General features: G+C 46.3%; 1 protein-coding gene across 1 annotated transcript in view; it reads right to left on the reverse strand.

Moving 5' to 3' along the window:
* LOC138268444 (protein S100-A16-like) overlaps nucleotides 1-18761 on the reverse strand; it is a 78083-nt gene that overhangs the window by 37090 nt on the left and 22232 nt on the right. Inside the window, exon 3 of the mRNA XM_069218082.1 lies at nucleotides 15305-15462. Within this exon, the coding sequence (XP_069074183.1) occupies nucleotides 15305-15442 (138 nt within the window). The 5' untranslated portion in view covers nucleotides 15443-15462. The remainder of the gene's footprint in view (nucleotides 1-15304; nucleotides 15463-18761) is intronic.

The raw sequence follows: 18761 nt of genomic DNA on the forward strand, positions 1-18761 counted from the left end.
AGATATTCTCCTGAAGACAACTTCATGCAAGTGAGCTCTATTCCAAAAGCGGAACACCAATGTACTACTAACCTATTTAGAATAGGCATTAAAAACTTACACTTAAACTACATGTTGCTGGAACCCACGCATTGCAGATAAATCCTGTTTAAGATTAAACGCTATGAAGAAAACCACTATCTAATTACAACTACGGTTTTCTAGAGAGGGTATTGTCATAATTTCTTGTTTCAATAATTTCTCTTTATCAGATCATTATTTCAGTTTATCTGTGCTGGCTCTTCTCCGGCTTTAGATATCCTTCTCTTGACTGCGAAATGTAATGAATCACTTTCATCAGAGAACATTTTTCTTAACCCCTTAGCTGCTGGGCCTTTTCCCCCCCAGTGCTAAGCCCTTTTTTGGCTATTTGGGGTAGTTCGCGCTTAGGGCTTCATAACTTTTTGTCCACATAAGCTAACCACGCCAAATTTGTGTCCTTTTTTTCAAACATCCTAGGGATTCTAATGGTACCCAGAGTTTGTGGTTTCCCCTGGAGGAGACCAAGAAAATAGCCAAAATACAGTGAAAATGTAGTTTTTTCCCCCCAAAAAATGGGAAAATAGGGCTTCCGAAGAAGGCTTGTGGTTTTTTCCCTGAAAATGCCATCAACAAAGGGTTTCTGGTGCTGAAATCAATCACTATCTTCCCACCTTTCAGGAACGGGCAGACTTGAATCAGAAAACCACATTTTGCAACACAAATTTGGCATTTTACTGGGACATACCCCATTTTTACTATATTTGGTGCTTTCAGCCTCCTTCCAGTTAGTGACAGGAATGGGTGTGAAACCAATGCTGGATCCCGGAATGCTAAACATTTCTGAAAACTAGACAAAATTCTGAATTCAGCAAGGGGTCATTTGTGTAGATCCTACAAGGTTTTCTTACAGAAAATAACAGCTGAAATAAAAAAATATTGAAATTGAGCTGAAAACAACAGCCATTTTTCTTTATGTTTTACTCTGTAACTTTTTCCTGCGATGTCAGATTTCTGAAAGCAATATACCGTTTTGTCTGCTGGACTCTTCTGGTTGCGGGGATATAAAGGGCTTGTAGGTTCATCAAGAACCCTAGGTACCCAGAGCCAATAAATGAGCTGCACCCTGCAGTTGGTTTTCATTCTATACTGGGTATGCAGCAATTCATTTGCTGAAATATGAAGAGTGAAAAAGAGGTATCAAGAAAACCTTTGCATTTCCAAAATGTGATCAAGATAAGGTTTTGAGGAGCAGTGGTTATTTGCACATCGCTGAATTCCGAGGTGCCCATACTAGCATGTGAATTGCAGGGCATTTCTCAAATAGACGTCTTTTTTACACACTCTCTTATATTTGGAAGGAAAAAATGTAGAGAAAGATAAGGGGCAATAACACTTGTTTTGCTATTCTATGTTCCCCCAAGTCTCCCGATAAAAATGATACCTCACTTGTGTGGGTAGGCCTAGTGCCCGCGACAGGAAATGCCCCAAAACACAACATGGACACATCCTATTTTTTTTATAGAAAACTCAGCTGTTTTTTCCAAAGTGCCTACCTGTAGATTTTGGCCTCTAGCTCAGCCGGCACATAGAGAAACCTACCAAACCTGTGCATTTTTGAAAACTAGAGACCTAGGGGAATCCAAGATGGGGTGACTCGTGGGGCTCTGACCAGGTTATGTTACCCAGAATCCTTTGCAAACCTCAAAAAGTGGCTAAAAAAAACAAGTTTTCCTCACATTTCGGTGACAGAAAGTTCTGGAATCTGAGAGGAGCCTCAAATTTCCTTCCACCCAGCGTTCCCCCAAGTCTCCCGATAGAAATGATACCTCACTTGTGTGGGTAGGCCTAGCGCTTGGGACAGGAAATGCCCCAAAGCGCAACGTGGACACATCCAAATTTTTGGAAGAAAACAGAGGTGTTTTTTGCGAAGTGCCTACCTGTAGATTTTGGCCTCTAGCTCAGCCGGCACCTAGGGAAACCTACCAAACCTGTGCATTTCTGAAAACTAGAGACCTAGGGGAATCCAAGGAGGGGTGACTTGCAGGGCTCGGACCAGGCTCTGTTACCCAGAATCCTTTGCAAACCTCAAAATTTGGCTAAAAAAAAAAAACACATGTTCCTCACATTTCTGTGGCAGAAAGTTCTGGAATCTGAGAGGAGCCACAAATTTCCTTCCACCCAGCGTTCCCCCAAGTCTCCCGATAAAAATGATACCTCACTTGTGTGGGTAGGCCTAGCGCCTGCGACAGGAAACGCCCCAAAGCGCAACGTGGACACATACACATTTTTGGAAGAAAACAGAGGTGTTTTTTGCGAAGTGCCTACCTGTAGATTTTGGCCTCTAGCTCAGCCGGCACCTAGGGAAACCTACCAAACCTGTGCATTTCTGAAAACTAGAGACCTAGGGGAATCCAAGGAGGGGTGACTTGCTGGGCTCGGACCAGGTTCTGTTACCCAGAATCCTTTGCAAACCTCAAAATTTGGCTAATAAAACACATGTTCCTCACATTTCTGTGGCAGAAAGTTCGGGAATCTGAGAGGGGCCACATATTTCCTTCCACCCAGCGTTCCCCCAAGTCTCCCGATAAAAATGATACCTCACTTGTGTGGGTAGGCCTAGCGCCTGCAACAGGAAACGCCCCAAAGCGCAACGTGGACACATACAAATTTTTGGAAGAAAACAGAGGTGTTTTTTGCGAAGTGCCTACCTGTAGATTTTGGCCTCTAGCTCAGTCGGCACCTAGGGAAACCTACCAAACCTGTGCATTTCTGAAAACTAGAGACCTAGGGGAATCCAAGGAGGGGTGACTTGCGGGGCTCGGACCAGGTTCTGTTACCCAGAATCCTTTGCAAACCTCAAAATGTGGCTAAAATAACACGTTTTCCTCACATTTCGGTGACAGAAAGTTCTGGAATCTGAGAGGAGCCACAAATTTCCTTCCACCCAGCGTTCCCCCAAGTCTCCCGATAAATATGATACCTCACTTGTGTGGTATCATAGGCCTGGTGCCTGCGACAGGAAATGCCCCAAAACACAACGTGGACACATCACATTTTTTCATAGAAAACAGTGCCTACCTGTGGATTTTGGCCTCTTGCTCAGCCGGCACCTGGGGAAACCTAGCAAACCAGCACATTTTTGAAAACTAGAAACCCAGGGGAATCCAAGATGAGGTGACTTGTGGGGCTCGGACCAGGTTCTGTTACCCAGAATCCTTTGCAAACCTCAAAATGTGGCTAAAATAACACGTTTTCCTCACATTTTGGTGACAGAAAGTTCTGGAATCTGAGAGGAGCCACAAATTTCCTTCCACCCAGCGTTCCCCCAAGTCTCCCGATAAATATGATACCTCACTTGTGTGGTTAGGCCTGGTGCCTGCGACAGGAATAGATCACACAACGGTCAATGTTGGTCCTTACGTGAGGCACCTGTTGACCCTGGGGTGATCCATTCCTGACACAGGCACTAGGTGTAGGCACTCAAGTGGGTAGTGTTTTTATCAGGACAGGTGAGGAGTCACTGGGTGGTAGGAATGTTGTGGATCCCAGCATATTCCTGTAGTTTGTGTGACAGAAATGCGAGAAAAATTGAGTTTTTTTTCAACATTTCAGCTTTGCAGGGTATTCTGGGTAAGAAAACTTTGGGGAATCCACACAAGTCACACCTCTGTGGACTCCCCCGAATGTCTAGTTTCCAGAAATGTTTGGGTTTAGTGTGTTTCTCTATATGGCCACCGAATCCAGGACCAAAAACACAGGTGCCTGCCTTACAAAACCAGTTTGTTTTGCCATAGATAATTTTGATGTCTCCACAATATGATTTGGGTGGTGGAATTTGGGGCTGAACTAAATTGGGGAGCTCCCAAGAGAGCACTCTCTCTCTGCTTGCCGCCGCATTCACCTGCTCTCTGGGTTGGCCTAACCCACTATTACCCAGTTGCACAAACAGCTTGCGAAGGGACAGCAGGACTGTCCTCATCACCTCCCTCATAATGTACTGGAAGAGGAGTTATCGAATGGGACTCCTCTGACTGAAAAATCACTCCCAGAGTCTGCGCCATTGTCCTATCCCACAGATGCTGTCTCAGTATCTGATGTCTCAGTCTCTGATCCTATGTCAGAGCGGTCCTCTATAACCCGAGTGCAGGCAGCAGTCATCCATCAAGATGCCATCTCTGCTATTGGCTAAACTGTTGCTCTAAAACACTAGCCTACGTAGACAGTCACAAAATCGATGGTGTGTGAGATACGTGCAACAATAGAGGCCACCTTACCTGCGCTTCTTCCCTCAATCAGCACGTACTTTCAAGACACTCAAAAAACACCTTGTCACATACCATTCGTCACAGTCTTTAGCACCTCCTGCGCCCAGTCCAACAATCATTATTGGTGCTCCCACTCCCTCCTCCTCGGATTCCCTCATTACCACCCAGCAAAAGTGCCCTTCATCTCTCCATAGACTTTACTAATGTACTCAGCTATTTACATAAAATACAGATTTGCTCTTTGCAGTAGGCATATAAACCTTCTGCGCTTCTTTATGGCACTAAAACTGCCACTAGACAAGTCGAACCCTTTTCCCCCCAGGGAAACCACACACATATTGACAAAAGTGATATATATATGACAGCCAACCACCTGAAACTCAACTCAAGCAAAACCGAAATAATCCTCTTTGGCCCACACAAAAACACCTGGGACCCCTCATGGTGGACCACCACGTTAGGCCCTGCACCCACCCCCGCCAACCACGCACGCAACCTCAGCATCATCCTAGACTCCTCCCTCTCGATGACCCAACAAATCAACGCTCTCACCTCCTCATGCTTCAACACACTCCGTATACTGAAAAACATTCAAATGGATCCCCACAGAGACCAGAAAAACTGTCACTCACGCACTCATCAGCAGCAGGCTTGATTACGGAAACGCCCTCTACGCTGGCACCACTCTAAAACTCAAGCGCAAACTACACGCATCCAGAACTCAGCAGCACGACTCATCCTCGACCTCCGCCGACACGAACACATCTCTCCACACCTCAAATCCCTCCACTGGCTCCCCATTGACAAAAGGATCACCTTCAAGATCCTCATCCTCGCACACAAATCACTCCACAACACAGGCCCTGCCTACCTCAACGAGAGTCACCTTCCACACCCCCACACGAAACGTCCGCTCAAGCTGACCTCTCTCTCGCCTCTGTCCCCCGCATCAAACACCACCACCGGGGGCAGATCCTTCTCCTACCTTGCACCCAAAACCTGGAACGCCCTCACAACCCACCTTCGCAAGACCCAAAACCTACTTCTTTTTAGGAAGGGCCTCAAAACCTGGCTTTTCGAACAGTGAACCTCCCAGCCCCTTTCCCTCCCCCTGCCCCCCCCAGCGCCTTGAGACCCTCACGGGTGAGTAGCGCGCTTTATAAATCTCTCTGATTGATATAGATCTACCTCTATATATATATATCTATCTATCTACATAGATATATCTATAGATATATCCATGTACCTAGATATATATATCTACATAGATATATATAGATCTATATATATCTATTTTTTTTTTAGTTGTTGTATGGTTTCCTTGGGGGCCAAAATGGCCCCCAGGGAAACCCTACAACATCTAAAAAAAAATATTGCCCCCACAGGGGGTCACCCTGCCCACGGGCGACCCCCTGTCTTTTTTTTTTTTTTTGAAAAAAAAAAAACATCCCCTGGGGGGGGGGGAAGCTTCCGTGTCTCCCGGGGGAAGGTTTTAAAAAAAAAGAAAGTCCTCGGGTGCAATGCACCCGAGGATTTATTAATACCCTTCCTGGTGTCGGCCACTGGTCGTGACCCGCACCAGGGAGGGTGTGTGGGCATCGGCCAGTGGCCGACGCCCGCACCCAACAGGTTAATCAGGCCTTCCTACCATTGCCACCACCTAGAAACTAAGAAATCTCTCATAGTGGGGCTCTCTGGAAAGCCATCCAATCAGGGGTGATTATTCTGACGGTCTTGTGTTCCAGAATTTTGTTCAGGAATCGCAAATCAAGAGTTGAGCCTGTCACTCTCCATTTCTTCAGCTCACACAGGTTATCTAGAATAACAGTTTCCCTCGGATAAAAAGGAACTATTCCCAATTAATACTGCACAAAACAAGAAAGAACCACTTTCATCAAGATGCTGATGCGGGGTAGCAGGGAGAGGTGGGACGCGGGTGGGTGCCTTGAACGACAGGAAATAACCTGGTTTTTCTATTTACAGAAACCACTGCTCTACTGTTCACGCCTAACAATTTTGAAAAAACAATATCACCTGACCCCCATATGGTCCAAACATCTGAAGGACTCGAAGGATTTACAATGGTTTGAGCAGGGTAGTTGGTGAAAGACGAGAATAGGGACAGTGCATCCCTGCATGAGATTTTGCACCAGTAGGAACAAAAAAGTTGCTAAGACATTGGTTGCAGCTGCCCAAATAGAAGGCTGTACCACCTAAAATGATAACATGACTTGTGAAGTCACTTAGAAGGAGAAAGTAGCCTTAAAGCTTTAGCAAGATCTCAGTTTTGTTTAAACTTTTCTTTTGCAGAGCCAGCATTCTCTTGCAATACTTTCTACTATCAAAGGAAATATCCTGTAATTCTACATGGCCCTCACCTGAAAACATTACACAATCGAGTGCATTACATTGCATTGAGTGATGTCCCCGAAGATCAGCTTCAAACTGTGCGAGGACTTTGACCGCATGAGGTCAGTGATGGATCCGCATCGGGTCGGTTTGTGGTGACTGGAGTGCGACCACGACCCAAAGTCATGCTCCGAGTGCCAGGCAATGCACCAAAAGGTCTTGAGGGAGCGGTCCCTCGAGCTTATGGCGGTCCGGCACTCAGCTCCGCACAGGTCCCAGGGGAAGATCTCAAGATCAGTCGCAGAGCCACCACCACTCATCTTCTTTGAAGTCTTCGGGTCAAGGTAAGAAGAAGAAGAAGTCAAAGAAATCCCATTATTCTTCCACTTCACCATGTCGCTCGGCTGATGCGACGCAGGAGGAGCGTCAACGCTCGAGGCCTCCATCTTCGGAGCCTGCTTTCCGAGTTTCTGGGAGCCGGGGTGACCCCTGCCCAATTGAAGGAATTTTATGAGGCCATGCACCTCATTTTTGTGCAGTCAAACCCTGCTACAGCGCCTTTGGGCCCAAAGGATTCGGTTGGGGGGCCTTCGGGTTCAGCTCTGGACTGACCACCGAAGTCCCCTCTGGATCCGCACCTGCACTAGTCGTATCATCGAGACCTTCCCAAGCACCGGTTTGATTGTTGACGCTCCTGACGTTGGTGGTGCCCACCATCGACCCAATCCTGATCCCCGACGACTCAGAGTCAGACCGGCGTCTTTGATGGGGCCTATTCATCCCAGGTTGGATTCTGACCCCTATTCTTATGGGTTCGAATTTGGGGAAGGATTGGAGGGGTCCCTGGACCCTTATGAATACCAGGATGACCCTAACTTGGCCTGGGCACAGATGCTGGGAGAGGCAGTGGTCTGGATACCTCTGCAGACACTGGCATGCTGTCTCTTCCTACTGTGGCTATGGCGGAGGGAGCAAATTACTCCATGGTGGTCAGTAGGGTAGCTGAGGTCCTCAGCCTTGAGCCGCCTACTGTTCAGGTCAGGTCTAATCTCCTGACAGAGGTGCTTCAACCAGAGGCTTCCACATCTGAGCCTCTTCTTCTATTCAATGAAGCCCTCACCAATGTCCTTTTGGGTGCTTAGTCTAGACCCAAGGCAGGGGCTCCTGTGAACAGGAAAAATGCACGCTGCCATTGGCCCGCCCTAAACAACCCTAATTTCTGTCCCAACACCCCACACCTGAGAGGCTTGTCATCCAAACATCCTAATCTTCAGGTACATTCCCTTCCGCACCTCCAGATTGGGAATCAAAAAGGCTGGAACATTTTGGGAAAAATATGTTTTCTTCTTCCAGTCTTGCGCTGCAGTCAGTGAACACTGCATGCCTTTTGGGCTGTAATACTCACTCTCTCTGTAATACGGGCGCACAAGTTCTGCCACAGATACCAGAGGAGACCCGTGCTATTGTCTCCCAAGCGGTCACCGATGGGAGAGACGCAGCGAAGTTCACTATCCGATGTGAGCTGGTCACGAATGACTCTCTGGGTAGATCGGTTGCAATGACGGTGGCCTTAAAGCGCCACACCTGGTTACGTACATCTGGTTTCTCAGGGGATGTCCAACAGACTCTTATGGACATGCCCTTTGATGGCTCCCATCTCTTTGGAGACAAGGTGGACTCAGCGCTGGAGAGGTTCAAGGACTCACAGGCTATGGCTCGGTCCCTCAGCCTTTCCACTGCCCCTCACCCCAACAGTCCGCCTTTCGCCCCTTTCATGGCCACAGAAGGGGCTCCCTGTCGCGTCTCTTTCCCAGCCACTGTTCCACCCATGCTGTTCAGCCGATTCGTGGCCAGGGACGCGGAATCCCACGTTGTCGTGGGACAGGGAACCAGAGGTCAGCCCAGTCCACCCCTGCCCTGCTGCAGCCTCCAAACCCTCCTAGTCCGTCCCCTCACTATGGTCTAGTTGGCGGAAGGATTCGCCAACACCTGCCCCACTGGGAATCCATCACTACGGACAGGTGGTTTTACAGATCATTCGAAGGGGCTACTCCTTACCCTTCAAATCTGCCCCACCAGCCATGCCTCCATCATTAAGCCATTTCCTGGAGGATCATTTGGCACTTCTCCGCCAGGAAGTCACAGCTCCCTTGGCCAAGGGAGCAGTAGAGAGGGTCGCTGCGCCAGAAGTACGTTGTAGTGGTTATTCCCACTACTTTCTGGTGCCCATAAAAGACAAAGGCTTACATCCTATCCTAGACCTTTGGCACCTCAATCGCTTCCTCAAGAAGGAGAAATTCAAAATGCTTATCCTGGCTCAGGTCCCATCTGCCTTGGACCCAGAAGACTGGATGGTAGCATTGGACTTGCAGGACTCATATTTTCCTATTCTGATCCTGCCTACCCACAGACGTTACCTATGATTCGTGGTAGGACACAAGCAGTTTCAATTTACCGTGCCCCCCTTCGGCCTTACCAGCTCCCCTCTGGTGTTCACTAAAGTGATGGCGGTGGTTGCAGAGCATCTGCGCAGGTTGGGGGTTTCAGTCTTTCCCTACCTCGACAACTGGGTGTTGAAGGCAGACTCAAGCCAGAAAGTCATCTCCCACCATCAGACTACAGCAAACCTACTGCACACGCTGGGGTTCACTATAAAGGTGCTGAAGTCACACCTGACTCCCTCTCAGACACTCCCTTTCATCTGAGCTGTTCTGGACACAGTGCAGTTTTGGGCCTATCCTCCCAAAAAGCACGGTCAGGATATTCAGGCTAGGATTCCGATCTTTCCGCCTCTATCTTGGGTTTCGGTGAGACTGAGGCTGCTGGGCCCCATGGCCTCCTACATCCTGCTAGCGACACATGCCAGATGGCATATGCAGGCTCTGCAGTGGGGCTTGAAGTTCCAGTGGGCGCAGTATCAGGGAAATCTCGCCGACATGGTCTAGATCTCGGAGGAGACTGTGAAAGACCTGCAGTGGTGCCTTACAAATCGACGTTGGGTCAACAGCAGATACCTTTTCCTTTCCCAACCAGATCTATCCATAGTGGCAGATACATCACTTCTGAGCTGGGGCGGCCACGTTGAAGAGGTGGTGATCAGAGGTCTCTGGTATCCAGCGGAGTCTGGGCTCCATATCAATCTTCTGGAGCTCTAGGGCAATCAGGCTTGCGTTGAAAGCATTTCTTCCTTCTCTGAAAGGAAAAGTAGTGTGTTCAAGGGGAACACTATTGCCATGTGATACTGCAACAAACAGGGCGGAGTAGGGTCCTGGACCCTTTGCCAGGAGGCGCTACGCACTGGACAAGGCTGGCACATCAAGAACATCATCCTGGTGGTTCAACATTTGGCGCACTCTCTGTACGCCAGAGCAGACAAACTCAGCTGTCGATGCATAGCCGATCACGAATGGCGTCTCCATCTTTCAGCAGTGGGGAGAGCCTTGGTTAGATCTGTTCGCCTCTGCAAAGAATGCGCAATGTCAGCTGTTTTGTGTGTTGGAGTTTCCAAGGCGGCACTCGCTCGGAGATGCTTTTTGTCTTGAGTGGATCTCCTGTCTCCTTAACGCCTTTCCACCTATACCACTTCTGTCCGGAGTTTAAGAAGATCAAGAACGACCAGGCGCAAGTAATCTTGGTGGCTCCAGACTGGGCACGGAAAGTATGGTATCCAGAGCTCTTGAGCATGGCCACCAATCCTCCACTAAGACTGCCCTTTCGGGAGGATCATCTGTTGCAGCAGCAGGGGACGGTTCTCCACCCAAACCTGTCCAATCTCCAGCTTCATGCGTGGAGATTGAGCGGCTGCAGTTGACGGCTTTTGGCCTTCCAAAGTCTGTGATGTAATCTTGGCAGCCAGGCATCCCTCCACTAAAATGGTATGCGCCTCTCGTCGGCATTAATTTGTGGCATGGTGTACTGAAAACTCTATTGCCCCCCCCCCCCCAACCCCTCTTTCTTAGGTTCTTGTGTTCATTCTTTCTTTGGCCCAGCCGGGTTCTGCTTTGGGCACCCTTAAGGGCTATTTATCAGCTATATCAGCCTTTCTTAGGTTGCCTGATCAACCTTCACTCTGTTAGTAAATTCCTTGAGGGTCTCACCCATTTGTTTCTTCCCACTCCTTTTATCATGCCTCAGTGGGACCTCAATCTTGTCCTTACTTACTTAATGTGTACTCCCTTTGAGCCAATGCACAATTGTCCCTTACAGCTCCTTTCTTTCAAAACAGTTTTTTGCTACCATCACTTCTGCTTGCAGAGTGAATGAGCTTCAGGCTCTATCTTCTAAACTCCCATATTTGTCTGGGCACCCTGACAAAGCGGTCTTATGTACTGAGGCTTCCTTCCTTCCCAAAGTTGTTACAGCTTTTCATGCAGGCCAGTTCGTCACTTTGCCTACTTTTTAAGCACCTCCACATTCTTCTCATGAGGAGGAGAGACTCCACCGCCTGGATCCACAAGGAGCATTGGCGTTCTAACTCAATCGTACTAAAGATTTCCGGCTGGACGATCAACTTTTTGTTGGATATGTAGGTGCGAAGAACGGAAAGGCAGTGCAAAAATATACCATCTCACGATGGGTACTTCTTTGCATCAAGCTGTGCTACGCTTTGGCAAAAAAACAACCCCCTTAGGGCTTGCGCGCTCATTCAACCAGAGCAACTGCTGCTTCCACAGCGGAGTTCCTTACCTGGATATCTGCCAGGCAGCCATGTGGGCATCCCTGCACACGTTAACTAAACATTAGTGCCTGGACAGTCAGGTCCGTAGCGGCAGCTACTTTGGTCGTTCGGTCCTGCAGGACTTTCTAGTATGATCTTGATTCGCAGCCCACCTCCGAGGATGGCATTGCTTGAATATCTATTCTAAGGTAAGGAATCTGCGACCAGATGTCTGTATCAGATGTAAGTTACTTACCTTCGGTAACCATATATCTGGTAGAAACATATTCTAGTTGCTGATTCCTTACCGACCCACCCTTCCTCCTGGCTTGCAAACTGATTTCTAGGGAAAGGACTTCCCCATTAAGGGCCTTAGCTCTTGGGCACCAATTCCAGTGTTCTTCGTGGCTCTGCGCTTTGGCGTGGAAAGTTGTGAAAAGAAACTGATGTCACTGCACTGAAGCAGCGTCTATGTACTACTCCCGACGTCATCACGGCAAATGGCGGCCGCGGAGTTGACCGACACCACCTACCGACACGCAAGGGTACTGCTCGAAGAAAAAATCTCTGGACCCAGTCTCACGACTGTGGGAAAATTCTAAGGTAAGGAATCTGCAACTAGAATATGTCTGTACTAGCTATATCGTTACCGAAGGTAAGTAACTTGTACGTCACTGAGAGGGCAATAGAGCCCATGCAACGGCAATCTGCTTTATTCCATGATAATATTCAACATGTGGCAATGTGTCACCCACCTCAAACATTCGCTCTGTATTAAGAATAACTGCATTTTTCTGATCACACACATGCACATCTACCTGAAAATGAGTGCGCTTCAGTGCCAGGACTGGTGGACCACTAAAATTGCCATTTTTATCCTATTTCTTTTCTGATCATCTTATTTTCATGTTAGAATATACTACAGCTCCTCAGACAGTGCTAACAGGATGCTTGTCTGCCATTTATTTATTCGGCAGAGCACTGCATCCCACAAGGTCACAGCCTCTACACTAGCTACAGTCACCAAATGGTATTGTCCATAGTTTCATTGTTCGACCATTCCAAGATGGTCAATACATTGGTTTAAGCGTGGCAGCCATGCTGCAACTTTAAAACAATGAAACCCCTTGTATAAAGACACTGAAAGATGGCCACCAGCTGCTGTGTTTTATTTTTTCTTGCAAGCATATGCCCAATTTATCCTGTATGTGTTGTTGAATTTGTGTGCGAGTTCACTGTGGTTGTGTAAGTGAACAAATGCAAAATGTAGTGAATGGGTGGATGAATGGGTGGATGAATGGACATACGAGTGCTACGACGACTGACAAAAGACCTAATTTAGAGTTTTGTGGATGAGGTTACTCTGTCACAAACGTGACGGATATCCTGTCGGCCGTATTACGATTTTATTATATTTTATGGCTATGTCCACTATAACACAGTGGACAGGATATCTGTCATGTTGCAACAGAGTAATCCGTCCGTCAAACTCTAAATAAGGCCCTAAGTGTATATATGATGACTATTTGAATGCTTAAACCCATCATTAATTGAGAAGGACTTTATATTTAAATGCAAGACCTAATGGTATTAACAATCCTTATTACTTCATGTACATCTTTGATTTAGTACTGACAAAGTGAAAAATCTACAGATTAAAAGCAAGTGAAGGTGAAGTCACATTCAGTGGCTGGTAGTGGAGCCAATTTTGGATCCACATTACGAAGCTCCAAAAAAAGCTTCAGTATCTGCTTAAGAAGTAGCTTCAATACCATTTTCAGCCAAGGAGCTGTCTTAAAGAAGGCTTCCATTTTTATACTTGTTAACTTTGAAGCATGCTCAGAAGTCACCAGTATACACCAGAAATAATAGAAACAAAAGCAGGCGAACTAGAGGATGCAGTTATGAAGACAGCATGGCTTTCTGGAAAGCCTCCTTGGCCTGCCAAGGCCAATGTCGGGGGAGCACTCATCTGTGAAATAGACTGGAAAGCAGAAATCTGGGGAGAAGAAAAAATCTGATGTGAATATGATCTGCTCTCATGTTTGGTTTTATGTCCTTTCTTGGGAGGAGTAGTCATGGATCACGTATAGGACTGGTCTTGTTTTCGGAGGAGTCCTAGACCTACTCTTAATGGATTTCTGTAAAGCTTGGTTTATCTTCTTGCAAGTAGTCTTGGATGCATTTGAACGCAGTGGTAGCACCCTGTGACACTGTGCTTCTTAGCCAAATACTACTGCCAATCACTGTGAAGATCAGTAGCAAACATGGATCTGCTACAAGATATACACTGTTTCAAATCCAAAGATTGTAGCACGGAAATGGGCAAGAAAAAACTATCTGCTGCTCGATCTCAAGTCTACACAGGTACAAGAAAAGGGAACTGATATCACTAGTTTGCATGGCACAGTATCTAGGATTGCCGCGTCACATGCAGTGAAGTTGTGAGATGTCTGATGTCAGACAGCCCTACCTGGCACCTGTAACTCTTAATAGCTCCAGATCAAGTAGGAGCAGGAAACAGTCTTTACAATGTGATTCTTACATTGCAGTACATTTACGACGCATTTATTACCACGCATGTTTTTACCACATATAGGCCTTTACCACGCAAGCCTTTACCATGCATTCAAGTTACGGTCGGAGTTTTGGGAGGTCTCCCTCCAAAAAGAATATATAAACATATATTTATTTAAAAACTTACCTTAGCTAGACTAATAATGTGTGGTAAGCATGCGAGGCAAAAACATATGCGTGCTTAAAAAAAAAGAAATTGGGGGGGTGCGGGGGGGTTAAAAATGCGTTGTAAACACATGCAATGTTTTTGCCTGTGTTTTTCCATCATACAACCGTAAGAGCCTAGGATAAGGTTCAGAGGGAATCTGCTTTAGCTAATGTCCATCAGAAAAGAGAATTTTGTTCACAATGAGGGTTGCAAAGGAAATACCTCCAATCTACACCACTTTTAGAACTGTTCAGTTCTCCCATTTGTGTGCAAAACTAGCGATTCTTTACGTTTTAGCACACTTCTGCCAGTAACCACTTCCCACTTGTCTCTTTAAATAAACATACTCAATTGCATTGAAAGAATGAAAATGCCAAAATACTCTTGGCCGCATTACGACCCTGGCGGCCAGCGGTAAGCTGGCGGTAACACCACCAACAGGCTGGCGGTGTTTCGCTAGCTATTATGACCGTGGCACAATAGCCCCTCCACTATACTGGCAGGCTTTTTCCTGGCGGTCATAATCCCTAGAGCAGCGGTGCAAGCACCATTGCCCTGCGGAGTATGAGTCCGCGACCGCCAGCCTGGCCACGGCAGTAAACACAGCCATGTAAAAGCTGGCGGTAAGGGGGACTAGGGGTGCCCCTGGGGGCCCCTGCGCTTGGCATGGGCAATGCAGGAGCCCCCAGACATAGCCCCTTCGCGCATTTCACTGCCCGAATTTCGGGCAGTGAAATGCGCGACGGGTGCTACTGCACCCGCTGCACAGCAGCATTGCCGCCGGCTCTATTACGAGCCGGCAGCAATGTTGATGTGACTTTTCTGCTGGGCCAGCGGACGGTAACGCTGTTACCGTCTGCTGGCCCAGCAGAAAAGTCGAAATAGGGAGCCAGAAATACCGCCGGCACTGGCGGTATTCTGGCGCCTGCTGCCTCGGCGGTCTTTTTAGAAGACCGCCGAGGTTGTAATGAGGGCTTCTGACTTTTGTATTTATTGGACACATATAACATATAAATTGTTGAATATAAAGGTTTCCTGCTAAATTCAGATTTTTCTATTGTTTACTCAGAAGAGAAATGAAGGTATAATTTAGAAGTTTTTTTAAACACAGTCTACACCTATTAGGCAACAACCTTAGTTACAGTGGCCATTCCTCTTATACATGTTCCTTGGTTATGCTTCTTGGGCCACAACCCCTCTAGGAGATTACCCAATCTTTTCATTCCACTTAAAGTACTACTCAGAATATACCATGTAGCATTAGAAAGAGGGGTGGCTTTCACTCACTGAAAGGATGTGATTAAGCTCTGTGCCCACCATCTTCTGAAACTCCTTCCTGTTCATCCTCCTTTTCCCGGCATACTGGTAGAAAGCCTTCACCAGGACAGTGATGGACAACTCCGGGTCAACGTCATTCGATGCCATGACCGCACAGCACCACTGGGCTAAAATAAAAAAACACTTGTCAACGTTGAATACTTTTCGGCACATCTACATGCACTCAGAAAACTCCTAGGATCACTAACAATGTTTACAAACTAGTCAGACTATAACTGGAGTAACATGCAGCTCGATGCATTGTATGTAACTCTAATTTGAGCACACCAGGATTCATAGAAGTATCATGTATATGGTATTTCTAAAGTGTGAACATAACCAAAAGGCAGCAGAGCGCTTTACAAGGTCAATGATATGCAAAAGGTCAATCAGAAATAGGACAGGAAACTGGGATGTGGACGGGTAATGTACTGTGATGTTTTGGTCTATGAAGAGACGAATGAGTCTTCAACTGTTTTCTAAATTGGATCTGGGTTGGAATGGTACTGATGAAAATGTGGGTTTTGTTCCAGATCCAGTGTGCATTGATGGAAAAAGTTTGCTGTCTTTTTTTTTTTTAAACACTTGTTAGTCTGCAGTCTGATGATGTCCTGGGAGCAGGTGTGCTGAGAACCCCCAGAGATGGTGAGCTTGTCTGCAACATAAGTGGGGATGCCGGTTTAAGATCATAAATGCGATTATAATGCAATTTTTGTGGGCATCTGCGAAGTCGACAAAGGGACTTAAATATCTGACTCTGCCTAGGGACAGAGGTGGATGGACCATGCCTGACTTAAAGCTGTATTATTGGGCAGTAGCATTGCAGTTTATTTGTCCTATATTCAAGGATCAAGGTAGCAACAGTCCGGTTACCATGGCGCCACTATTTAGGAAATTTTGCTTGGAAAAGAAGCACATGGCCTTTTTATGCGACAGGTAGAACCTAGTTATTTTATTTTTTTTAAACACAGTTTAAAATGGTGGAAGGGGCATATAGGATTTGGGTTGCACTTTGAAGGAAATTGGGTCTTGGCCAAATGCGTTTCTAAATTCTTATGCATTGAAATCCATGTCTACCAGTCATCTTTTGTGGCCCTGTCATGCAGGGGTGGGCAGACGGCAGCATTTCAAGTCTGGAGGATTTTTTCAGCCAGGGATTAATAATCACAAATGAAGAGCTACACTGGAAATTTAATCTGTTGTGGAGGGAGTTTTTTGAAATACCTGCAAGTGTATGATTTTCTAATTAGGAAAAGAGACTGGCCTCTGGATTTAGCTCTTATGATGTATTAACAGGGACAGAAAATTGCACGATCACCCAGATCTAAAAGGAACTAAATAACCTAAACCCTGAAGATTTAAAAGAGGGCAACCAGGCTTTGGGTAAAACAGGCAGATCATCAGTTTCTGGCATCTCTCGATTTTGCTAATTCAATCTTATTATAGGCTAATCTGCAAGCCCAGCATTTTAAAACAGCATTTAGCCTCTTTTATACAACTCTTAAAATCATGCAATGGGGTGGCTCGGTGGGCATTACATGTCCGCAGTGTAATTCCTGTGAGGCTGACTTTGTCTATATGTTTAGCAGCTGCCCAGCTTTAATCAGCTTTTGGAGTGAGCTGTCTAATTTTATTGATATGTGCATGAGTAGAAGGATGGAACTAACTAACTAACTAACTAACCACCTTATTTTGCCTGGGCTGCAGAGTGACATGGTTACTTGCAAATCCAAAGCTTTACCTTTATAACCATGGTATTAGCCAGGCTCTGTATCGCCTCCTTTTGGATGGACAAGACACCCCAGACCATTCAACAATGGTTCACCCGGCTTCTTGCAGTTTTTAATCTTGAAAAGGCTTGGTATCCCAAAAGGGGTAAAAAGTCTAGGTGTAAAGATGGAGGAATATGGGCTCCTTTAACAGATTGGCAGAACCAGGGCAGCAAATTGAGCCAGGTGGGGGGCAACAGTCGGGGGGGGGGGGGTGGAGTGCAGCATCGTAATATGGATTTGGACGGATGACATACTCTAATATTTAGGAATTGAATGGAGGATATTGGTCCCTGAGGAACCTCTCCGCAGACTGATGCAGTCTTTTTTTGGGGACTTCTTTTCACTATGTGCCTGTGTTTCCTATCCAGGGACAGTCCATTCTCCATCTAAATGGTGCCAGTGCATTTGAAACATTCCACGAAATGTTATGGCATACGTCTCTTCGTGAAATCACTATTGTTGCTATCTATTGCTGTTCCTCTTGAGGGGAGAAGAGAAGGGGTAAACGTCAATAAAAAAAATCAAGCATTTGTAATGCAATGGGTCTCGCATTTTCTTGAGTTAGAGCTATTAGCATTGTAAACTGCTAACCGAACTTTTCTGGCCACATAAACTGAAAATGAAAAGTAAACCAGTTTCACATAACTAACCGGACTTTTCTTGCCACAAACTGAAAAGTAAAAGTTTCACATAAGCAAGCCGACGGGCGCCATGAACGCAAGCAGGCAGAAAAGAAAACATTAGTTCGCTCGCAGTGAAACGTATTGGCAAAAGTGCAATTATCCGTGTAACTAGCAGAAGTGCAACTATCCATGTAACAGGGTCGATGTCATGCAAAGTGCTCAACTACTGCCCAGTGAGATCGCGCTGAGAAATAAATTGAAAAAGTAGTCCAGAAACCGTACGCAAAACATCGAGCCTCGTATGTTTTCAGTAGTTGGTCGGTGCGCTCGAGGAGGGCTAAACACCAGAAAAGGCACAACGTATGCATGCCTTTCACTAATGAAATCAAACCAATTTTAAAATGCAAGCCGACGAACAAACCAACCAAACTGATGGGAATGACATGGGTGTGGTTACAAGCCCATAGATAGATTACACTAGGGACAGAGCGCTTTGCGCTTGACCCTTAAAAGGACGATAAAAAGGAACTCTTTTTAAATGGAGAAGACGGAAAGGGGGTCGCTATCAAATGTGTATATTGGTGCTCTGTTATGCTTTGTGTCTTGTTCCCCCCCCCCCCCCCCCCCCCGCCCCCCATTTCTGAATTTGGGAGAACCTTTGTCTATTGCTAATCAAAAATATATTTAAAAAAAAAAAAAAGATAAACACATTCATTCTAATACTGGTGGACAGTCTAGAATTCTAAATCTGGTGAACTGGTTTGCTTCACTCATGGACATGTAATTACTCTGGGACTTGGGGCATGCTACAAATTCGGAAGCTCATGGATTTGGTACTATTTTTTTAATTCACAGACATTCCGCAATCCAATTTTAGGGGCAGAGAAATGGGCATGAATGTTTCTATACCGAAGAGAAATTACACTGGTCTAAAACCTGGAGGCATGCTACGATTCTTAAAGTATCGGAAGGTCTTAGGATTCTGAAGTCTGCGGGCCAGATTCTGGTTGGCATATTAAGCAAACAAGAAAA

The sequence above is a fragment of the Pleurodeles waltl genome, chromosome 12 (assembly GCF_031143425.1).
Source record: "Pleurodeles waltl isolate 20211129_DDA chromosome 12, aPleWal1.hap1.20221129, whole genome shotgun sequence".
Taxonomy (NCBI): domain Eukaryota; kingdom Metazoa; phylum Chordata; class Amphibia; order Caudata; family Salamandridae; genus Pleurodeles; species Pleurodeles waltl.